Source organism: Babylonia areolata, chromosome 4, assembly GCF_041734735.1.
Source record: "Babylonia areolata isolate BAREFJ2019XMU chromosome 4, ASM4173473v1, whole genome shotgun sequence".
Classification (NCBI taxonomy): domain Eukaryota; kingdom Metazoa; phylum Mollusca; class Gastropoda; order Neogastropoda; family Buccinidae; genus Babylonia; species Babylonia areolata.
This window is the reverse complement of record NC_134879.1, coordinates 30740384-30765468: the sequence shown is the minus strand read 5'-3', so window position 1 is coordinate 30765468 and position 25085 is coordinate 30740384. Positions and strand designations below refer to the sequence as shown.

The 25085-nt window shown below is 42.8% G+C and overlaps 1 protein-coding gene across 1 annotated transcript in view; it reads right to left on the bottom strand.

The window, feature by feature from the left end:
* Positions 1 to 25085, bottom strand: part of LOC143281041 (cleavage and polyadenylation specificity factor subunit 2-like) — a 218510-nt gene that overhangs the window by 15352 nt on the left and 178073 nt on the right. The window contains exons 11-16 of the mRNA XM_076585944.1: positions 24686 to 24792; positions 24050 to 24155; positions 22363 to 22466; positions 17719 to 17779; positions 17040 to 17073; positions 865 to 1007 (exon numbers count right to left, since the gene is read on the bottom strand). Coding sequence (XP_076442059.1) covers positions 865 to 1007; positions 17040 to 17073; positions 17719 to 17779; positions 22363 to 22466; positions 24050 to 24155; positions 24686 to 24792 — 555 coding nt within the window. The remainder of the gene's footprint in view (positions 1 to 864; positions 1008 to 17039; positions 17074 to 17718; positions 17780 to 22362; positions 22467 to 24049; positions 24156 to 24685; positions 24793 to 25085) is intronic.

The following is a 25085-nucleotide window of genomic DNA, read 5'->3' as shown; positions in this document are numbered from 1 at the left end:
GTCTCCCCCCTCAGTTTCACCAAAATATGCAGTACAATACTATATATATTGTCTCCCCCCTCAGTTCCACCAAAATATGCAGTACAATACTATATATATTGTCTCCCCCCTCAGTTTCACCAAAATATGCAGTACAATACTATATATATTGTCTCCCCTCTCAGTTTCACCAAAATATGCAGTACAATACTATATATTGTCTCCCCCCTCAGTTCCACCAAAATATGCAGTACAATACTATATATATTGTCTCCCCCCTCAGTTTCACCAAAATATGCAGTACAATACTATATACATTGTCTCCCCCCTCAGTTCCACCAAAATATTCAGTACAATACTATATATATTGTCTCCCCCCTCAGTTTCACCAAAATATGCGGTACAATACTATATATATTGTCTCCCCCCTCAGTTCCACCAAAATATGCGGTACAATACTATATATATTGTCTCCCCCCTCAGTTTCACCAAAATATGCAGTACAATACTATATAATCACATGAACACATTTCTGTCTGCAGCAATGTGACAGGGTCTACACACATGTTAGATCACAAAAAGACAGAATCATATAACTGGTTTGCTTCCCCTTCCTGGAAATGCAGATGCACTTGCTTGAGAATGCACACACACATACACACACACACACAGACACATAAATACACAAACACACACACACTACACAAACACCAGTACAAAAGCATACACACACACACACAAATACACAAACACTATACAAATACCAGTACAAAAGCATACACACAAATACACACACACACAGACACTGACATAAATACACAAACACACACACACTACACAAACACCAGTACAAAAGCATACACACACACACACACAGACACTGACCAGCTGACGGGGTTTAATGGTGGTCAGGTAGCGGCGAATGGCATCACCATCTGAGCGGCCCTCAAAGTCAATGTACTGCACACTAGCATTGATGTCCAGCGTGATTGTGGAGGACACACACTTGGTAGGCACTTCTGAAATATCTGTGGGCACACACACACACACACAATCATAATCATACTTCATATCTATTGTCTTTGCCACATATACACTGATTCATGCCTGCTGTAGCGTGGACATATCATGGAACATACATATCTGCAGAAAAAAGGATTATTTTGACTGGTATGTTTCCTGACTGGCCAAGCGCAAAAACAACAACAAACAAAAAGAAACAAACAAACAAAAAGAAAGAAAGAAAGAAACAAACAAAAACCCCAGTCTGTTTCATAACGGTTCTCCTGCAGGATCTGTTCCATAACTGTTCTCCAGCAAAAAGAAAAAAAAGTCTCAACTTCTGTTGCCTTTGACCAGTTAAATACTCAAAGGATGTGAAATGCTCTTGTACCCCATAATAGGAGCACAACTGTCTTGAAGCAGGGAACATTTGAGAATCTCTAACGACGAGTGTGTGACTTTAAAAACACCGAACAAGGATTGCAAACTTACATTTAATGCATATATCTGGATTAGCAGCCAGTGCAGGGTTTCAGGGAACAGTTTGCATCACCAGTTCTTGTTAGCTTGCTTTGCGAACAAGTGGCAGAGTACTGGAACTTTTGCAACTTTTAAGGGCAACCAGCACAGCCAGAAAGAAAAAATGACTGAAAGGAGTACAGCATAAGAGGATGAAAGTAGAGACAATGGGACTGGAGGTTGTTCACTGTACTAACAGGATGATGTTTCCATCAATCAGAGTAGCAGATGATGATGTTTGCCTGCAAGACAGCACTCCATTTTGAGTGGAGTGATAACCTAGAGGTAATACGTCCGCCCAGGAAGCAAGAGAATCTGAGTGCACTGGTTTGAATCACACAGTGGCAAGTACTTTCTCCCCCTCCACTACCTTGAGTGGTAGTCTGAACACTAGTCATTCGGATGAGACAATAACCCGAGGTCCCATGTGCAGCATGCTCAGCGCACGTCAAAGAACCCATGGCAACAAAAGAGTTGTCCCTGCCAAAATTATGTAGAAAAATCCACTTTAAAAGGGAAAAAAAAACTGCAGGCAGAAAAAAAAAGAAGAAAAAAGGGTGGCACTCTCAGTGTAGCGATGTGCTCTCCCTGGAGAGTGCAGCCCAAATTTAACAAAGAGAAACCTGTTGTGACAGAAAAGAGTAATACAATACAATACAATGTGGAGTGGTGGCCTAGAGGTAATGTGTCCGCCTAGGAACCAAGAGAATCTGAGCGTGCTGGTTTAAATCACTGCTCAGCCAGCAATATTTTCTCCCCCTCCACTAGACCTTGAGTGGAGGTCTAGACGCTAGTCAGTCGGATGAGACGATAAACCGAAGTCCCGTGCGCAGCATGCACTTAGCGCACGTAAAAGAACCTACGGCAACAAAAGGGTTGTTCCTGGCAAAATTATGTAGAAAAATCCACTGAGATAGGGAAAACAAATAAAACTGCATGCAGGAAAAAGTACCAAAAAAAAAAAAAAAAAAAAAAAAAAAAAAAATGGTGGTGCTGTAGTGTAGTGATGCACTCTCCCTGGGGAGATCAGCCTGAATTTCACAAAGACAAATCTGTTGTGACAAAAAAGAGTAATACAATACAATACAATACAATACAATATGTTTTTCTCATCCCCCCACCCTCCCACCTTCCAAAAGAAATCATGATTTCTGGTGAGGAAGGAAATGATAACACAGCCACAGACAGAGATGGCATCCAGTTTTGAAATGGAACGGTGATAACTTTTTAGAGCATGGACATTCTACATGAGTCTCTCCTGTCTTTACTGAATGGAGATTTATATTTACACACCTAGAATTCAATGTCGATGATAACAAACAAACACATGCACCTCTCCAACAGTCAATGACTACTGTCCTGTACAGATTACCTTGATATCATTGTGTGTGTGTGTGTGTGTGTGTGTGTGTGTGTGTGTGTGTGTGTGTGTGTGCTGCTTTGCTACAAGTAAGGTTCAAAGCACCACAAGTAATGTTCCCAGTGTTGCCCCTTTTCTTTCTGGTCTAATAATCTTGAACCAAGGAGTGAAAGAAGTTACTGGCCTCTTCTGACAAACTTTGAAAATCCATTTATCCACACTGAGACAGTTCCAAGTTTTCCAGAAATCCCTGTCAAGAGACAGTGGGATGCAGACTTCAATCATAACTTTCTTGCCCTGTTCCAAACATTTCTGTCAATAAAGAGAAAAGATATACTCAAGGTGTGTGTGTGTGTGTGTGTGTGTGTGTGTGTGTGTGCGCGCGCGCGCATGTGTGTGTGTGTGTGTGTGCGCGTGCGCGTGCGTGCGTGTGTTTGTGTCTTTGTATGTGTCTCTCTCTGTGTGTGGTTCCATCGTCATACTTGTCTTTGATCTGTTTCTAATCTTCCCAAACTGTTTACAATGGCTGGGAATGTGTTGTAAAATTTTAGTATGTTTGTGAAAGTAAATGAAGTTGTTTCGATTTGTGAATATAATCATCATTTTGGAACTGGATCAAACTGGAAATTGGTGAGTAAAATGGTACAAGTGTCATCTTATCCCCCCCCCCCACCCCCCTCCTCCTTTTTCTTGGAAATGCACTAAAGGAAGGGATGATGGGTGGAAGGGTGGAAGAAGAGGGCCAGGAAGGGATGGGGTAAGGGGGGTGGGGGGTCTGGATAACTTTAAAGGAAGTTCAGCTTCTCCATGCTGTCAAGGAAAAGAACACTGCCAGAGCAGGTGACAGCTAAGCTGATTTATCCAGGGTGCGTGGGTGATGGTGGTGGTGGTGGTGGTGGTGGCCACAAACCCTCGTTGCCAAACACACACAAACAATTACCACCAAAAAAAAAAAAAAGTTGGAAAACTGTCTTGCAACAGGGAAATCTGCCCTTGAAATCTGTATGATCATCAAGCAATGTTGAGAGAAAGTTTTCAACAAGAAGAAGAAAAAGAAAAGTAAAGTTGATATGACACATGTGTATGAAGCACGTATCTGTTAAAAAAACAAAACAAAACAGAAATATGTGGGAAAGGTTGATTAGTTTTAAAATTCCCCCCCTTGAAAAATTTGATAAATAGGTGTCATGAAATTACTTGCTTTTGTTTTGAGCTGTTATGCCAGTGCAAAGAGATCACAACCCTCATTGCACATGTTTTGTAGAATCAAATGTCAAAATGAAATCAAGCATGAAAAGACAAAATAAAGAGCAATACACAAACTGAAAAAAAGTATCAATGAAAAAAGAAATGAAAAAAAAGAAGAAAAAAAAAGAGACACAACAATCAGATTAAGTACAACAGCAAAGCATTCCCATTAAAGAAGCCACTGTAAACTGACACTCTTAAACCCATGCTTTAAACAGGAAGGATGATTCATCCATTCTGCACCCACTCCCGTTAAAAATTCAAACAACTTTGTACATCAGTGTATATTCATGTCATCGCAAAACATGCACCATGATGATGATAAAGTGTGCCTCCTTTCCAACATAAGAAGCCTGATTCTCAGACTTATACCATAGCTGCTTATTGCAGATATCAGTCTGAGATGTAATTACAAGAAATGGAGGGGATTCATATAATTCCTCTATGACTGAACCATTCACCCAAAATGACAGAGGAGACCTCCAGAACATGGGTGATCAATCCAGAGAGGTCGAGGGGACAATACATCATGAGCGGCTCCCCAGCGGCTGAGTGCAGCTGACAGATCAAACAACACACTGTGACAGGATGATTTAGGGATATAGATGACGTGCATTCTATCCACCGACTCGCAGGGTGCCACGCTGACACTGAGAGATACATCTATTCCCATCACAGAGTGGGACAGGCCGTCAGCAATGTTGTTAGTACTATTGCCAGGGATACTGCCTATTCTGTCACTATAGCCAGCAGTCTGACACAGGGAAAGAAAAGCCAATCCTGTGAATAAAAGGGCTTACAATACACAGGAATACAGCAAATCCTGCCACTAAAAGGAAGCCAAGCTGCCAGAGTGATATATGTAGCCAACCCTGTCATCAGTGCAACAAGTAATCTGATACAGGGACACCACCACGGCCTGTTACTAGTGCATCATATATACAATGAAATAAGAGAAAATGCAGCAGAGAAACACTGAGGATGATGCAATGAGATCTCATTGTGGACACTTCCACCCAGGAACCTTTTTTTCTGCCAATGATTGCCCATGGTTTTACTTGTCATCAAATGGTACTCTATGCAAACCATCTCACAGTAAGCCTTCCAGGATCTGCTGAAAACAGAAAGTGATAGCTGGTGCTACCGAAAGATGATTGGACCCCCATGGGATGAGACATCAACCACATCCCAATTATCTTTCCCAATCCATTTTATCTATTCCTGAATATTTCAAACAGAAGCATTCAATACAAAAGGCATCACTGTCATTGGCCTCCTGTCTCGAGCAACGATGGCTGCACCAGAAAAATAGTTATAAAGAAACCCAAACCAACACCACCATCTCTTTTTGAGACTCATTCAACAGACTATTAATTTCAAATTCAACTTTACGTGTGTCTTCTACAGAACCTGATGAAGAAGGCAGAAACCTGAAGTAAAAAATGTTTGGAGAGACTACAGTATCATATGCTTGTGGCTCAAGTTCCATGACCATGGCTGCTGTCTGCAAAGATGCTGAAATTGATTAAGATTGTGCATTTAAAAAGAAATCTTTACTTTTGGTGTGCATTTAGGCAAAGTTTTTTATATATATATATATATTTTTTTATAATTATGATCCACCCATGATTTTAAGAAACTTTACCTGTTGATGTCAATGAAGTAACTACTTCTTTGATTCAAAAACATAATGATCCATCCTTACACTTTCCAACGACATTGTTTCTCTGTTGGAGCTGGTAACCCATACAAAGCTGGTCTGGGCTGTAAAGAACTGTACTTGCTTTGAAAGGCCATGCATCGTTGGGATCAGAATTTGTTTTCTTTTGTTGCATAAAGCCCAGCTGACCACACAAGGCCGTATCAGGGCGGAAACACTGTAAATATCAGTCCAATATAACCTGGCAAAAAGAACTGGAAAAGAAACTTTGGCACAAGCCAGAAACAAAGAGAGCAATATATATATATATATATATATATATATATATATATATATATATATAAAGAGAAAATCAATTTCTAGTAGAGAATTTCTAGATGTTGGATAATATTATTTTAAGGAAAGACCACCTGGCAACCCTGGGGGAGAGGGGTGTGTGTGTGGGGTTTGGGGGGTAGGGGGTGGGGGACTGGGGGTGAGACTGGATAGATTTAATGAAGACATCATTTGACTGGGCAAGTTGCAAACTGAGCATGAATTGAATGTGAGGGTTATTTTTCATGTTTTCTCCCGTACTTTTCTTTTCTCTCCTCTTGTTTCTTGTTTCATTCTTCTTTCTTTCTTTCTCTCCTTCTGTCTATTTCCATTCTCTCCCAAATCTCATCACCATTTTTTCAAGATGTCTTTGAAAAAAATAATTATAAAAAAAAGAAAAAAAAAAAAGAAAAACAAAAAAAGATTGCAAAATCTAAGTCTTGTTTCCTGCCTCACATCCTGTTCTGCGGTTAACGTGTCTTCCATACATCATCCTTCAACTTGATGATGATGACAGAGAAAGAAGAGGAGAGAGAACACAAGCTCTGAGGGTGAAACGGCAAGATTTTACGAGGAATAATCACGGCAATAACAACCACAGGGCAGTAACAACCACAGGGCAGTAACAACCACAGGGCAGAAACAGAGGGAGAGGATGGGACACAGGGGTGAGGGGAAGAATAAAAGAGAGAGGGAGAGGGAGAGATCAGGGGTGGTGGTTGGGTGAGGGGAGGAATAAAAGAGAGAGGGAGAGGGAGAGATCAGGGGTGGTGGTTGGGTGAGGGGAGGAATAAAAGAGAGAGGGAGAGGGAGAGATCAGGGGTGGTGGTTGGGTGAGGGGAGGAATAAAAGAGAGAGGGAGAGGGAGAGATCAGGGGTGGTGGTTGGGTGAGGGGAGGAATAAAAGAGAGAGGGAGAGGGAGAGATCAGGGGTGAGGGTTGGGTGAGGGGAGGAATAAAAGAGAGAGGGAGAGGGAGAGATCAGGGGTGGTGGTTGGGTGAGGGGAGGAATAAAAGAGAGAGGGAGAGGGAGAGATCAGGGGTGGTGGTTGGGTGAGGGGAGGAATAAAAGAGAGAGGGAGAGGGAGAGATCAGGGGTGGTGCACATAAGGAGGGAGAGGAGGGTGCACAAGAAAGAGGGACTTCTGATAGTTTATTCATTAAATTATACAGGCCATGACTAATGGCCCCTTATGAAGGGTTATGCGAACATGCAAAAGCACAAATAAATATATACATTATGGGTCACAGCACAGAGTTCAGATTGATGAGAGAGAGAGAGAGAGAGAGAGAGAGAGAGAGAGAGAGAGAGAGAGAGAGAGAGAGAGAGAGAGAGAGAGAGAAAACAGTACACAAAAATTTCCACCCATTCAAAATCTGGAGAAGGAATATGGGAGATGGGTAGGTGGGTATGTGGAAAGAGGAAGTCCCAGTAAATAATGAAACTGTTGATTTGGAGGATCACCGTGATCAGTGGTGCCATGTGTTACAGGAGATCTAGCTCCTTTGCTGCTGCCAGGCCAGGATCGAACTCCAACAAGCAGCTTTCATTTCCATCATGATAGTGAGGGTGGACCCAGGGGAGCATCACTTTACACAGGTCTGGGTGGGGGGGCACTTGCTGCATAAACTGAAGGAAGACTCTTCAGGGCACAGGCTGCCCTGGGCTGATCAACACCACACAGACCACAAATTGCTGACTGTCAAATGTCGCACTGTATCAAATATTAAGTGAAGGAGTTGTGTGTGAGCCTGTGTTTTTGCATGTGTGTGTGTGTGTGTGTGTGTGTGTGTGTGTGTGTGTGTTGGTCATTGATTTAACATCTATTCACTAAAGTTATTTTAGATGAAAACAAAAATGCGTGTGTTGTGTGTGCTGTGCATAAATGATGTGAAAGAGAAATTTCGAACGGAAGAGGAAATTTGGGGATCGAAACAAAGTAAAGCACCAAATCAACCATGAAAGAGAGACAGAGAGAGAGTTGGGAAAAATCTATCTCTGTCTTCAAAGACTAACTCCGTACTCCTTAGAAGGCAGCAAATCAAAACTCCCATCCTAAATCATACTCTCAACATGTTTTTCTTTTGACATTTTTTGTGATTCCTGTCAGTACAGCTGCAGTTATTCTGACAATAAATCTCCAGGTACTATTTGAGTGACCCTCCATCGTCAAAGACTGAACTCCGTACATCAGAAGACGGCAAATCAAAACTCCCATCTTGATTTACACTCTCAAGTCAGGAAAGTGAGAAAATAGCCAACAACATGAGAACAACACTGTGCTGTAAATGAAACCCAAATACTTTTTTCCTAACTTTTTTTTTTTAGAAAGTGATTTTGAGAGAGTCATTTACCTACGACTGTTTTACACTGGCTATCATGTTCTTCAGTAAAACAGACACAAACTCTCACCACTTTCTCTTTGCATATGTCACACACTCCAGTGTCATTGAAAAAAAACTATAAAAAAAAAAAAGAAAAAAAAAAGAATGCAGCAGCTGAAGATTTGGGAAGTAAAATAAACATGCAAGCATGCATGCTAAAGCAATAAACAAGTCCTTGCAGTTGTTGGGCTCTTGCTGCCCCATGCATTGACAATCAATCACAAGAAATCAGACATCTCACTGGGGCATCGTGAGTCAACAATCCATCATGCAAAATGGGAGATTGAAGGCAACAATTTTCTTCTTCCTTCCCAGTAATTGCTTCCAAACTGCTTTTCAAACTTGGATCAACAACTTTGATAGAATCAGCAAATAGTATGCTAATAACGCTGGAGGTGAAAGCTGAGAGGAGGAGGAGGAGGAGGAGGAGGAGGAAGAAGAAAAACACAGAGACACTCTTGATGTGCATGCACATGGACGCACATGCATGCATGACCTGCATACACGCACATTCATCAAGTACATTGGAGAGGAAGTGGTCTGAATGTCCCTGTAATTTTCTTTATTTATTTGTCTAAATTAAATGTGTGTGTGTGTGTGTGTGTGTGAGAGAGAGAGAGAGAGAGAGAGAGAGAGAGAGAGAGAGAGAGAGAGAGAGAGAGAGAGATTGGGGGTGAGTGGGAGGCAGAAACTGAAGTTGGCCTGTGATGTATGGTGTGAGCATGCCCACGAAAACGGATGAGGGAAGGGGGACAAAAGTTTGCAAGTACTTTTAACCTGCCGTAGATTCTAGGATTGACCTGCAGCATAATCCAGAGCACAAAATGGTTCAGATACTTCAGCATGTATGGGTTCAGCATTCTACTTTCCACCGAAAAAATGACACATATTGAATGATGAGGGGTTTGGAAGGGTGGGAAGGGGGGAAAAAACAAACATGCATGACCCACAATACACACCCCTGCCTCCCCTATACATGTATCTAACTGACTGACTGACTCACTAACTAACCGACCGACCAACCAACCAACCAACCAATTAAAACTGATGAATTTAAAAGTGTGCTTTCAATATGTGCTTCTGTGTTTGTTCTTTCTTTAATTTAATGTCTTTTCACTCTGTGTTTGAGTGTGTGCACATATGTGTGTGTGTGTGTGTGTGTGTGTGTGTGTGTGTGTGTGTGAACATATGTCTATATCAGTATGCATGTGTGTGTGCATGCATTTCATGAATGTGTGTGTGTGTGTGTGTGTGTGTGTGTGTGTGTGTGTGTCCATGTGTCTGTCCACTTGTGCTCTAAAAATAAACAAACAAGCCTGCACAACATTTCTTTCAGTCAGCTTGGACTGAACATTGAAAATAACACAAACACACACACACACACACACACACAAACAAAAACCAACCCATAAACAAACACAAACCAGACAGCTATTTTTGTCACACGGAGACACAGTGACTGACCCCCAGCCTAAAAACCATGATGAAGAATCATGAAGGAAGACCAGGCTTCCACTTCATGACCAGATCGACTGAAGGTCCACTGCATCCCCATAAAAATGAGCGGGGACGGTATCCCTGTTTATCTGGCAGAAATCTCCACTGGTCAAACGGCTGGATGAGATGGGATGTCATGATGTGACTGTATTATAAAAGGATGTACTGCATGTTTCACCCCACCCCTTTCCATCAGTTCTACACACACACACACACACACACACACACACACACAGAGGAAGGAAGGAAAGAGAGAGAGAGAGACTCGCACAAGTTCACATGGACACAAATTTCATCATGTTTGGCAACCAGTCTGAGTGCTAAAGTGCACACACATGACCTCTGAGGAGGAGAAAAAAGAATCTCACTGCTACCTTTCTTTTTCTTTTCTTTTTTTTTTTTGTTGTTGTAAGGGTAAGCATTGACTGTTGATACAAACCAATCAAATGCATGGACATGGAGGGGAAACTGAAACCAAGGTCATCATGACAGCATGACATAACGGACAAAGAATTTTTAATGTTTACAATACATCTTTTTTATTTCTTATTTTTTACAAGACTGGTGGATGGGATAAAGGATGATGACATTGCTTCTGATCAACCCTGTTCCTCCGTTACATTGAAGCCATCTGTGCCTTTCATATTTTCCTTTACAAACCTGCCATCTTCTGGCCAAAGCACCTTCTGTCACTGAGTGTCTGCTCTTTAAAATGAGCTGCCATCTTCTCACCCTCATTCTGACATGGTATTTGCTTTTTAAATTGCTCTAGAATTTTAAAAAAATTATATATTTTTTTCTTTCTTATTTTAAGATAGGGCTTGCAAGATGTCAACAGTCAAAGATGGCAAGAGAGAGGAAAAACAGAGAGAGAGAGAGAGAGAGAGAGAGAGAGAGAGAGAGAGAGAGAGAGAGAGAGAGAGAGAGAGAGAGAGAGAGAGACAGACAGACAGACAGGCAGACAGAGAGAGACAGACAGAGAGAGAGACAGAGACAGAGAGAGTGTGTGTGTTCAGTAATCATTTCTGCAACATTCTGTATCTTTTTTCCTTTCACTTAACAAACATATATCTTTAAAACTACTTACAGCTGTTCATATGCAACACAGCACTTACATATCCATCAACATATCATCCCCCTCCCTCTCTTTCTGTTCCACAACTCCACCATCTCCCTCCCTCCCCCCCAACCCTCATCAACCCCAGTCTGTGAACACTCCCCTCAAGAACTGGTCAGCAACTTCTAACAACAGGTCCTGAAATAAAAGCACATACCCACTCTCAGTTGTAGAGTTCCCACCTGCCATTACTGTCACTGCCACATCGGGCACTGATGATGAAGGGGAAACTAACCACACACACACACACACACAAAGTGATGGAAATTTGGAAGCAGAAAGAAATGAAGTGGAAAGGTGGGATGGATATGCAAATCAAGAACATCTTTTCCCTTTCAACTGAGGAATCCCAAATGCAAATAAGTACCTTTACCCCTCCTCCCCCACCCACAGCCCCCTCTCCCCACTTTGTTCTGCAGGAAAATGATGGTTTTTGTGGAGCTGTTCCTGGTTCTCAACAACAGAGGACATGACCTTAGTGGAGATTAACGACCTGTTACAGAATTACTAATTGCTCTTAAAATCTAGTTGGTTACAAGAGAGGGGTTGGGGGATGGAGGGGGGGGGGGGCTTAACATTTATTAGAAAACAATAATAGCAAGTGAAAAATAGTTGAATAATAAAGGGTTAATGTTTCCCATGACAGCCAAAAGAAAAGAAGATAAAAGAAAACTTCTGTTCAATCCAGCCTCTCATCAGCTTATCAAATCCGTCACCTGGGGATGGCTGTGTTTATCAACCGAGGACGACTGCAACAGATTCTACACGATTCTTCCATTCATCTTCAGTTTAGAAAAGTTGTCTGCTGTTTTGACAGAAGCTGCTGCTAGGTCATCCAAGGAGCATGCACCCTGCTATGTATGCAGTTCCTCCTCCCCAGTCCCCCCCCCCCCTCCCCGGGCAGTCACACACACGCACACAAACACACTCACACACACAGAGCCTGCCAAATGTTGCACATCATCAGAACAGGCCAATGACCTGTCTGCTGCAGTGCCAATTTTCTTCTCGCCACACTTCTAGCACTTTAAATAAATGACTTCTGTCATTGCTGCAGCAGTGACAGATAAGCCAATGTATGGTTTTCTACCTGAAAATGACGGGCGCAATAGCCGAAAGGTTAAAGCGTTGGACTTTCAATCTGAGGACCCCGGGTTCGAATCTTGGTAACGGCACCTGGTGGGTAAAGGGTTGAAGTTTTTTCCAATCTCCCAGATCAACATATGTGTGGATCTGCTAGTGCCTAAACCCCCTTCGTGTGTATACGGCAAGCAGAAGATCAAATACGCATGTTAAAGATCCTGTAATCCACGTCAGCGTCTGGAAGGTTATGGAAACAAGAACATACCCAGCATGCACACCCCTGACAAACGGAGTATGGCTGCCTACATGACAGGGTAAAAACAGTCATTCACATAAAAACTCACTGGTGTATGTACAAATGAGTGAACCTGGGAGTTGCAGCCCACAAACACAGAAGAAGAATAAGAATACCTGAAAATGATTCCATAGCTCAACCCTATTATTTGAATGGAAGACTGAGGAAGATAACCTGTAAAAGTGCAAATAATGAGTTATAATTAAAAACATTGTTATGTATGAAATCAACTGTCTCTAGGTCTACTTGTGAGCACACTTAAGTATACATGCAGAATATATCTTACCAAGCCATATCCGTGATGTGTATCATCAACAGTTTTTATGAAGCCATGTATGTATATAAGTTGTTGTTGCTGATATCCTATCACGTGCATTGTTTCAGTGGCAGTATTCCCACGCCCCTCATTCAGAGTTCCCCATATACAACCACACCTGCGTTAGTCTGTCCATCGCAGTCCCAGTGTCAACAGCCCACAGGGAACCATCAGTGTTAGGTCACCATGAGGCCACACACCAGAGGAGACCCTGCACTGCTGCTGAGTCACTTCGGTGGTATCCAGTAAAGCCTGTTTTGATTTAAGCCCTTTTCTGATGACAATAACGGTTTAATCACGGAGCAAGACTGAGTGAGCGTCCCTCCCAGAGTGGAGAATTGCCATTATCCCAACCCCCCCCCCCCCCCAGTGACAGCCCTCCATGAATCTCCTGACACTGAAGACCTTGACAGGACTCACCCCAAGCATGGAAGAGGAAGGGGATCAAAACTGAGGTCACCATTAGAGCAGGGCATGAAAGGCTACAGAATCTGGGGCATTTGACTCATTCTATACTGCCCCATGACTTCCTTCATTACACTCTCTGGACTGGCCGTTTGTTTATGTTACAAGAAAAATATCTAGAACAGAATGCAATTACATACAGCTGTGAAAAAATGTGATAATATAAAGAATAGAATGACTAACAATTGGCAAAGTTTCAAAGCACTCACTTAATTATTGACTGATTTATCATAGATTGAAAAAATATCTATGTTTTCACAACTGATATAAAGGGGATGAGTTTTTCTCATAAAACAGAAATTTTACAAATGTGGTCCTTTGTAATCATAGACACTTCCTAACTGTAGCCATTGAATGGGTAAATGTGAATGCACAGTGTATGTCCACTATAGAATCAGTTTGCATTTGACTTCAAGCTACAGTACTTGCTGAAGTTGACTGAGATGCCATCTTGTCAAGCGAGCGAGCGAGCAAGAAGGGTGACTGTATGCTCGCATGTATTGTACTCAAACAAAGGCATTTTCAGCCACAATAAAAGTGCAGGTGCACTTTCGGGTGACTGCAGAACTAAGCTGTGCTGTTTAGTTTTGCAAAAAACCGTTACCCTATGAACTACAAATTTTTTAACTCGCGGTACGCTATAGCATACCACAGTAACGAAGCGTTGTGTGCAGGAGGTATGCTATATATAGCGTACCTTCGTATAGAAAGAGTTAAAAAAAAAAAAAAAATCCTGATTACATCAGTGCCCACCAGTATAAGTATCTGTATCAGTAGCTCAAGGAGGTGTCACTGCATTCGGACAAATCCATATATGCTACACCACATCTGCCAAGCAGTGCCCACCAATAAATATGAACTGACTCTCCAGTCTGACACCTCCCTCCCTCTCCTCTCATGAATGATGGAAAAAGTCATGCAATTGCTCTACTCACCAGTGAAAGATGACTTGACAAATTATAAATAATGAGATAGAGATACAGAGAACCTCAACTGTTTAATGAATTGGGCATTGATACAAACTGATATGCTATAGACACAAACATGCACTTTAGATTGTCCAGGAATACAGCCAATTATCTTTCTTTTTCAGGAGAGAGAGAGAGAGAGAGAGAGAGAGAGAGAGAGAGACAGACAGACAGACACACACACACACACACACAGGGAGAGAGAGATTTTTCTTTTAAAATCTATTTATGAATATTTATGAATGTCAATATTATTTTGAACACACATTTCAGAGATGATGCAATCCTCTCTCTCTCTCAATTAAAAAAAAAAAATCATTTCAAATGTGGCTAGAGCTATGGTTATATTTTTGTTTTTTTCAGTTTTGCAAATGAGAAAAATATATTTGAACTCTATCCCCACCCCTCCAATTTCATCTTCAAGGAGGTGTCAGATTATGTGGACTGATCCATATTACCGGGTAACTATATCACATCTGCTGAAAAAAAAAGAAGCAGATTATCGATTCCCAACCTTCATATAAACCCAACACACTCATCAGACCTTCAGAGCACGTCCCCCCACTACCTTTAAAACAGTATCTGGATGACATGCTTTCTGAATGTCAATACCAAATCCCATAACCACTCCATCACAACGTCAATCTGAAAATGAAACTGACAGCTGAGACAGACCCTGGGCAAGCTGCATTGTCGACATTATTTGTTCATCACTTGTGACAGAATATGATATTAATTTTCTTTTTTTTTTAAAATAGAGAAATCAAGGCTCGTGATCACAGATCGCTTCAGAGCAGCATATCAGACTTGTGAGGCATTACTCGCATGACAAAGTGTCAGTGATGGCAGTGACAGACTCAATGGCTCAGTGACAGACCCTCAGGCCCATCCCAACCAGTCTGCTGGGCAGACAGGAATGAGCCAGTCATGTGGAAATGAAACTGGAAACAAAGTTAATCTTCCTGCAAGCAAGCGAGTGGCAACAGCATCCTATTCCATCAAATGATAGCTTCACATGTGCATCAGTGAATCCTCCCTCTCTCTGAGCCTTTGTGTTAGTTGTGTTGGTTTCTCTTCTCTTTGTCCACTCTCTTTCTCTCTTTGCTGGCCCACATCTCACCATCTCAGTGCTATTACTGTAACACTGTCAGCTTTGGTTTTCCCCTGTCCCTTAAGGCCCCACCACTCATGGATTACTTACTACCTGTAGTCGCCCTGAACCCACATGTGGTGACACACTGTCTCCAGGGGCAGCAGCCCAGCTTTAACACAGAAAAAAAATCCGCTCATAAAGAAACTAAAGGAACAAGACACTGACACCCCTTGTGGCTGCTGCTAGCTTTCAGTGTAATGGAGCCTTTGTCTGGGGAAAGGCCAGCTGACGTTCAGCCCATGGAAGATGGATGTGCAATGCACGGACAGACAGACAAATCAGTTGCACTGTATGATCCTGACATAGAAACTTCCACCAACAAATTGCCATGATTTCCATAATGTCTTATTTCAAACCTCCTTTCCCTTATCTTTTGTGCATGAACTTACCTGGAACACACACACACACCAAAGTGAGAGAGAGAGAGAAAGAGAGACAGAGAGCACAAGATATAATTTCTATATTCCCTCACCAACCATCAAGTTTGGGAAATTAAAACATAAAAACAAATCATGTAGGCATCTCCTACCCCAAAAAAAAAGAAAAAAAAGAAAAAAAAAAGAACAAAACAAAAAAGAAAAACAAAAAAGACCCCCCCCCCCCCCCCCCCTCCAAACAAACCAAACAACATGCACCAGCGAATTGAACAAACCATCAAAAGAGCCCTCCAGCAGTCAAGGAAGCTGGCTGACACTGTCCCATTCACCAACACAGTTTGAAGCAGTGGGTAATCACTCTCCAGCATGTGGGGGAAAACCCACAGGAAACAGGGAACTTCCAGAGATTCACCAGGATTAGGAGGGCTACTGATCTCAGTAACTACATGCATGGGGTTTCAGGAATCACAGGTGACAGGGCGATAGCATGCAGGAAATACAGGACCAGCATTGGCGGATCAGTAGGGAAATGGGCTAAAAGGTTTTCATGTTTGGTCATCATCATGCATCACATCGATTCAGCTCTGCTGATGACAGCAATAACAACAACAACACACACACACTTTTCGAGAAGTGAAAACAAAGAGTGGAGAAAAAATGAAAAGGGGAAGGATTAGGATTGACTGAGAGAGAGAGACAGGAGAGAGAGAGAGAGAGAGAGAGAGAGAGAGAGAGAGAGAGAGGGAGGAGAGAGAGAGAGAGAGAGGAGACAAGACAAAAAGACAAAATCTTTATTATCGAGGGTAATAGATAAGCGAGTATCATGCTTTTGTTACATGCAGCCCTTGCCCTACAGAGGGAATAAAGAGAGAGAGATAGAGAAAGAGACAGAGAGAGAGAGAGACAGAGAGAGAGAGAGAGAGGAGAGAGAGAGCAAACAGGGACTGCAGAAGGGAAGAGTGGAAATGTCAGACAGAGAGAGAAAAACCCAAACCAACAGAGAGCGAGAGTGAGTGAGCGAGAGACATACATATATACAGACAGACAGACAGGCAATGACAGAGACATATGCAGACAGACAGGCAATGATAGAGAAACAAAGACAAAGACAGAGAGGAAAGAGAGAAAATCAATCATCCATGAATTAAAAAAAACCAACAAAAAACCAAACCAACCCCAAAATCAGCAGCATATAGAAAGAGAGAAGCAACAAATGAAAGCAGCACAAAACTAAAACCAACATAAACCACAGCACGCTCCATGAACAAGACAGTCATTCACAACATCACACCAGCCTTACCTGGAGTTGTTTCCTCTTCTTCCAAAGGCTCTGCCTGAAAAACAAAACAAAAATACATTGATGGCACCAGTTGATTTTCATTGATTCTGGGTTTTGTGTCATTTCACATACACAAACACCAAAAGGAAAAAAAGCACATGAACGAACCAACACCATTCACGATCCAATCCTACCATGGTACAAGTATCATTGCAAACTGATTTTCAAAATGACAGATGGGGTGCCACCATCTTCAGTACTAAATTTTCAGGAGAACCTACCAACTGAGCACTGTGTCCGAGTTGTTTTCTTGTGTTGGTATAAAATTTCTCCAGCGCTTTGTTGCTCCATATCATCAAGGCATACAAACACGCATTTATCCCCAAATAATTTTGTGCAGTATTCAGCCACATTCATGAAACAAATATGCTCAGTGTATATGGAAGCAAGAAAGAAGAAAAAGACGGAGAAAGAGAAGGTGAAGATGGAGAAGAAGACAAGCTAAGGAAGGAGATGGAGGAAAAGGTGAAGAAGCAGGAAAAGAAAACAAAGATGAAAAAGGTGTAGAAGGAGAAGAGGGACAAAGAAAAAGAAAGGAGGAGGAGAAAGAAAAAAGAAGAAGAAATTTTAAGAAAAAAGAATATTAATCAGAAGAATAAAACAGACAAGAAGGAAGGAGGAGTAGAAGAAGAAGAGTTACCTCTTTCTGTGCCTTCTCCTCCTCCATTGGTGCAGCCTCAGCGATCATGTAGTCCTCTGGTCTGAAATGGGATCCATACACCTTCAGTTTTTTTTCTTCCTCCAAACCGAATGTCATAAACTAAACACCCACAATAACACAAACATGTGGAGAGAACGCTGAACACTCAACTGTTTATTGTACATCCATCCGCCATAGGTCCTAAAACATACAATGGGGGGTGGGATGGGGCGTGGGGGTTATGGGGAAAATGACAACAGTGCATCTTCAGTTTTGCAGACTCCATGAAATCTTCAGAGCCTGTTGGCTTTCAGGTTTCTGCACGAGGACTTGTTGGGTTACGCTACTGGTCAGGCATCTGCTTAGCAGAGGTGGTGTAGCGTATATGGATCTGCCCAAACGCAGTAACGTCTTCCCAAGTAACTAAACTGAACTGAACTGAACTGGGAGAATTGTACCACGAACTGAGCCACATAAACCAAGCAGTGAACACATCCTTTACCAAGACATCAGACAAGTATCATGCAATGGATGAAAAACTTCCAACACGTCATGGGCAACAAATGGCTGGAGAAGAAACAACAGCCCCCGCTGATCGTCACTGAAAACTACGCTGGTATGGCCACATAATAAGACCCAATGGCCTTGCTAGAAAATCCTCCAGGTAACTGTTGAAGGAGGGAGTCAGATGGAGAGGAACAGAAAAAAACGATGGACTGACAGCATTACAGAATGGACGGGGAAACCATTCGTGGAGAAATGGCTTTGGCACACAACAGACAGAGCTGGAGGAATCTGGTGAGCAGTTCTATGCAGCACCCCAAAAGACTTCACAGAGTTAACGGTGAAGACGAAGAAGAAGAAAAATATTTATGCTCTCCTGCTCCAATTCCCAATTTCTTTATGCATCCTTGTAAAAGTAATGTCCAGATCCACAGAAGGGTTGTTCATCTGCCCTTTTTTTTCCTCCACTGATCTTTAATTCTGTTGTATGTATGTATTCAGTTTTTTCCTCCCATTACCCTCTTTCTTATCATGTAAACTGAGGTTGACAATTTTTGTTGGGGCACAAAGGTTTTTTGAAGTTTTTTATATTCAGTTTGTTCCCAGATTCTGTTGGTTGCAAAAGAATAAATGGACAAATTTAAATATCCTGAAGCCATATTATTTTCTTTAAAACTGTCACCAACGAGACTTAAAAATGTGACTGTGTGCACGGTTCTTTTAATTATTCTTTTCATGGCAAAATCAAAATGGGGGAAAGGGCGAATCAATTACTGCCATAAACAAGTCCACGGCAGAAATCTGAAACCCAACAGTCTCTGAGAATGAAGGTTTCACGGAGTCTGCAATAATGAAGATGCATAGTTGTCATTTTCCCCAAATGATGACAGTCTGGCAGCAAGCAAACCCAATTAACTGTGCACTCGCTCAAGAAGCCTCTGATCGTGGAATGATACCAGACAGAAATGGTCCTTTCTTCTCCCCGTTTTTTTTTCTGGATGACCGACAGGTTCAATCACGACAAGGAGCACTGCAAATGGCACACAGTTCCTGAAAAGTGGCTGTGTGAATGGAGACAATTCTCACCCCTTTTTCCACAGATGGGCAACACCAGAGACAATTCTCACCCCTTTTTCCACAGATGGGCAACACCAGAGACAATTCTCACCCCTTTTTCCACAGATGGGCAACACCAGAGACAATTCTCACCCCTTTTTCCACAGATGGGCAACACCAGAGACAATTCTCACCCCTTTTTCCACAGATGGGCAACACCAGAGACAATTCTCGCCCCTTTTTCCACAGATGGGCAACACCAGAGACAATTCTCGCCCCTTTTTCCACAGATGGGCAACACCAGAGACAATTCTCACCCCTTTTTCCACAGATGGGCAACACCAGAGACAATTCTCACCCCTTTTTCCACAGATGGGCAACACCAGAGACAATTCTCACCCCTTTTTCCACAGATGGGCAACACCAGAGACAATTCTCACCCCTTTTTCCACAGATGGGCAACACCAGAGACAATTCTCACCCCTTTTTCCACAGATGGGCAACACCAGAGACAATTCTCACCCCTTTTTCCACAGATGGGCAACACCAGAGACAATTCTCACCCCTTTTTCCACAGATGGGCAACACCAGAGACAATTCTCACCCCTTTTTCCACAGATGGGCAACACCAGAGACAATTCTCACCCCTTTTACCACAGATGGGCAACACCAGAGACAATTCTCACCCCTTTTACCACAGATGGGCAACACCAGAGACAATTCTCACCCCTTTTACCACAGATGGGCAACACCAGAGACAATTCTCACCCCTTTTACCACAGATGGGCAACACCAGAGACAATTCTCACCCCTTTTACCACAGATGGGCAACACCAGAGACAATTCTCACCCCTTTTACCACAGATGGGCAACACCAGAGACAATTCTCACCCCTTTTTCCACAGATGGGCAACACCAGAGACAATTCTCACCCCTTTTTCCACAGATGGGCAACACCAGAGACAATTCTCACCCCTTTTTCCACAGATGGGCAACACCAGAGACAATTCTCACCCCTTTTTCCACAGATGGGCAACACCAGAGACAATTCTCACCCCTTTTTCCACAGATGGGCAACACCAGAGACAATTCTCACCCCTTTTTCCACAGATGGGAAACATCAGTTTTGCTGATTCAGAACTGTTGCCTAAAACCTCAGCTGAGAACCGTTATTCACCAGTGACATTCTGTGTGTGGTCCTTCACCTGCTGCAACAACTGCTAGGTAGTCCTTACCCACCAAAGACATTCTGTCTTCCTGACATTTATTCCACTTACTAACCAAAAGTGGTCATTGTAAAAACAACAACAAACCAACAACAACAAAAAAAACAAAACCAAAAAACCTGTTGGCATTCACCTTGCTGAAAAATCTAAATGACAGATTCATGTAACTGCTTAATCAGATTGTAACATTTTTGTTTCAACAGATTCACAACCACTTCTTTTGTATTTGATGCTCTGAGATAATCACTTTTTTTCAATCAGTGAGTGTATACACCAACCCTGCTGTCCTCTTTTCATGAGGGAGGGGGAGAGAGAAAGGCATATATAATAAAGACAATCTTTTATTCAGATGGGTCCAAATCTCTATAATGAAAAGGGCAATCTTGAATAAAGGGTAGAGCTCAAGAGAGAAAGAGACAGGTAGAACTTGCAAGAGAAACACAGAGTCAGAGACAGAGACAGAAAGAGACACAGACAGAGGGGAGAGGAAAGGGGAGAGAGAGAGAGAGAGAGAGAGAGAGAGAGAGAGAGAGAGGTGGGGTGGGGAAAGAAACAGAGAGTGCAACGGACACAGATGAGATCAAGACCGAAGGAGCAAGCTCCCAAACAAGTGACACCCATTTCCCCACAATCAGCGCTCTCTGGCACCTCCAAGAGTACAGCGGAAGGCTTTCTGCGAGCAAACGACGACAGGAGAGAATTTACCAGTGCCCATAATAGGGTGTACCTTAATCATTGGGGACCCGGACCTGAACCCAGAAGTGCAGCACTGGCAACCCGGCCATATGAGGAAACAGACAGCGAGGCACATAAAGTGGACTGGCACTTGACGGAACATGCTCCAAAGAGTACCGCACTCTTTCTTCATAACCCTGATCTTCTCACTGCTGTGATTTGTTTGCAGGAAAAAGGGGACTGGATATGGGGTGATGGGGTCGGGGGCGAGGGGGGTGTGGGGGGCTGGGGGGAGTGGGAATTGAGGGACAAGCATGGGGATGATGAAGCAGGGGAAACAATGAGCTTCCCGTTGATACTCCCTGTCATAGGCATTTTACAAGAGCTGTTATTAGGACTCCGGGTGTGAGAAAGAGCTGGTAGTTGGCAGAGGAGGAGGGGGGTGGGTGGGTGGGGACAGACAGAGCAAGCAGAGATGATTTTCAGGAATGAATCCTCCCCCACCCCCCCCCCAACCTCCCCAGTGTCACTACTCCAGTATCCCTTTCTTTTGTCTTAGGTGAAGTGACTGAAAGGTGGGGTGGGACTGGGAGGGGGTAGGGGTTTGAGGGTGGGGGAAACCAGAGATGATGGGTTGGAGGGAGGGTGAGAGAGAGAGAGGCTTATCCCCCCCCCACAACGTTTTTTTGGGTTTGTCTGGAGACAACTGAAAGAAAGAGGGGGGATACAGGAGTAAGGGGTGAAAGAGACACAGAGAGAGAGAGAGAAAGAGAGAGAGACAGACAGAGACAGAGAGACAGACAGACAGAGAGAACAGAGAGAGACAGAGAAAGAGAGAGACAGAAAGAGAGAGAGAGACAGAGAGAAAAAGAGAGACAGAGACAGAGAGAGATAGAGAGACACAGAGAGAGAGAGAGGGAGGGAGGGAGGGAGGGAGAGAGAGAGAGAGAGAGAGACAGACAGACAGACAGAGAGAGAGAGAGAGAGAGAGAGAGATGCCCATTTCACCATAATCCACCATCCCCAGACAAAATATCTTTGTTCATGCACACAAGTCATTTACTTAGCTACCAAAGTAGATTTTCCCACAGCATTTTGCCCAAGCAGGGGGTGAGAAACTGTCGAAAGATGACTATGGATGGAGCTCCACAGCAGACAAATAGATTAAGTAAAAAATCAGTACCTGATAATTTCTCCATATTCGTCCCACTTGATTTTGTCTTCGTGGAATGGAAACATGGGATAGGCCTTCTTGGCTTGCTTGAAGAAACCAGGCTTGCTTTTCCCCTGAAACAAGCAAACAAAAGGATAGATCCTGCTGTAGAGACTGACCTGCAAACATCTGTTCCAGACAGAAGCATCAAAAAATCAAACAGAAGGTAGAGATAAAAACGGACAGTAAGAGAGAGAGAGACAGAGAGGGAGGGAGAGGGGAGGGAGGGAGAGACAGAGATAGAGAGACAGAGAAAGAGAGAGACAGAGATTGGGGAAGAAAAGGAATAAAGTTCACTTGGCACTATCAACAAAGCATGTGTCCTACTGTTCAAGATTATAGGAAACTACGCGTCACGATGTAGATGTACGTCTCACTGAACCACACCATCACCTGAGCATCAAAGCGTTCCCAAGGGCAGCACAGAAACGCACTAATTCACCAGTGACCATTCACTTGTGAACCAAAAGTCTGATGCCTTCAGTGATGGGTCTGTGGACAGCATCATAGTCAAGGGATCTCAATGAACACTTTGGGGCCAAGGACATATGCCATGCCAACCTGAAGCAACCTGATACAACACTGATGATGTTCAAACAGTAACAATGTTCCAACAAGGTTGTGATGATAATGCCACTGATGCCAAGATCATTCTCTGAAGAAACAAAAGACATTTATGCATATTGTCTGTTTTCCTCACAATACCCTACAGTATGATCAGTTATGTTCATTTGAATAGGTGGAAAACAGTCTCACATTTTATTCTATTTTTTATTTATTATAAAAAAAAAAAAAAAAAAAAAAATAGTTATTTCAAATAGACCTTTAAAAAATTAAGACTGCAATGTAACAACAACAAAAATCTGATCTTTATTATGTCTTTAAAAGCTGTGGATAGAAAAAAATTCAATCTTTGGGCCCACAAAAGGTGTACCACTAAAATGCACTGACTCACCAGCAGCTGTGGCGAAGTGGTTAGAGTCATGGAAGCATGGAGTGCAACCTTGTCATGTAGTCCCAAACCAAAATGGACCTCTATAGCAACATCGTCATCTTCCTCCTCCTCCTCCTTTATCATCAATATAAACAAAACAGTCCCAAAGTCTGTGGCCTTTCATACCCTGCTCTCATGGTGACCTCAGTTTTGATACCCTTCCACTACTGTGCTTGGGGTGAGTCCTGTCAATGTCTTCAATGTCGGCAGATTCATGGGAGGCTGTTGTTGGAGTGATGTGGTGGCGGTCTCCACTCTGGGAGGGACGCTCACTCAGTCTGGCTCCGCGACTAAACAACTATTGTCGTTAGTAGGGGGCTTAGAACAGGCACCACTGAACACCACTGAAGTGACTCAGCAGCAGTGCAGGGTCTCCTCTGGTGTGTGGCCTCCTGGCGACCTAACATCGATAGTTCCCTGCAGACTGTCAACACTGGGAGTGTGACAGGTGAACTTGGGGGTGGCTGTGTTTAGGAGACTCACAATAAGAGGAATGGGAGCAATGCCACTGAAACGGTGCAGATGATGGACAGCAAAAACAACAACAAAAAAAAAAAAAAAAAAAAGCAAACAAAAACCCCCCACTGACTCGTCAAATCTGACATTATGCGTCAATTCTGACAAGACGCCTTGCTACCTGACCTGCAGTGATGATGCACTCACCTCTGCCTTGATCATCAGATCGTGTTTCCCTTTGAAAGGCACCCCAAACGTCCCATCCACATCCATCTCTGCCTCGCTGTCGTCACTGGATTCCAGATCATCGTCTCTGAACACACACACATGCTTTTATTTGTACAAACACACACACATAAACACACATACATGTGAATATGCACCCCCCACCCCCCCTCCACACACACAGAGAAATATATACACACACATATAGGGCTCAAAAAACCAATCCATCTGACTGTCAAGGACAACTAAACCTTCTGGCAGACTAGTGGAAATGTCATGACTATATGACCGCAACCAGCTGAAAGGCTCAATTATTCATTTGATGATTAGCAACAAACTCACAGTGCTCATACTGTCACGTTTTTAAAGTTAAAATGATTTCAGTACAGTTCTTAGCTTGGCCTACAGAAATATGTGTGCCTACAGTGTCACAATATACATGCATATATATAACCACATACAGCCTTGTTCACTCATTCTTACTCATTTGCATGCCTATTCAATTGCAGACACACAAGCACACACACACACTTAAGGGACTGTTATGCAGCACATTGGTAATTTGTGGCATCTTTCATAATGATCCAGGCCAGGCTTGTAATAGGTGACTACACTCACTTGATGGCTTGCTGGATCTTGCGCCTTGTCTCATCTGTCTCCTCCTCCTGTTTCTTTCGATGGTACTCTTCCAGTTCCGCTCCATCCAACTTCACACGCCGTCGAATCTGCAATCATGGATGATTATAGCAAATTTTATTGTTTTCCTATGGAAGTGGATTCTTCTACAGAATTTTGCCACGGACAACTTTTGTTGCAGTGGGTTCTTTAACGTGCTCTAAGGGCATGCCACACACGGGACCTCAGTGTATTGTCTCATCTGAGTGACTACACTGTATATGAAATGCTGCCAACTATTTTCACTTTCCCAAAGAAGATTCATTACACACATGTACACTACTCTGGCCATGATGAACTAACATTTTTCTGTATGAAGAATGATTTGATACTGTCTATTTTT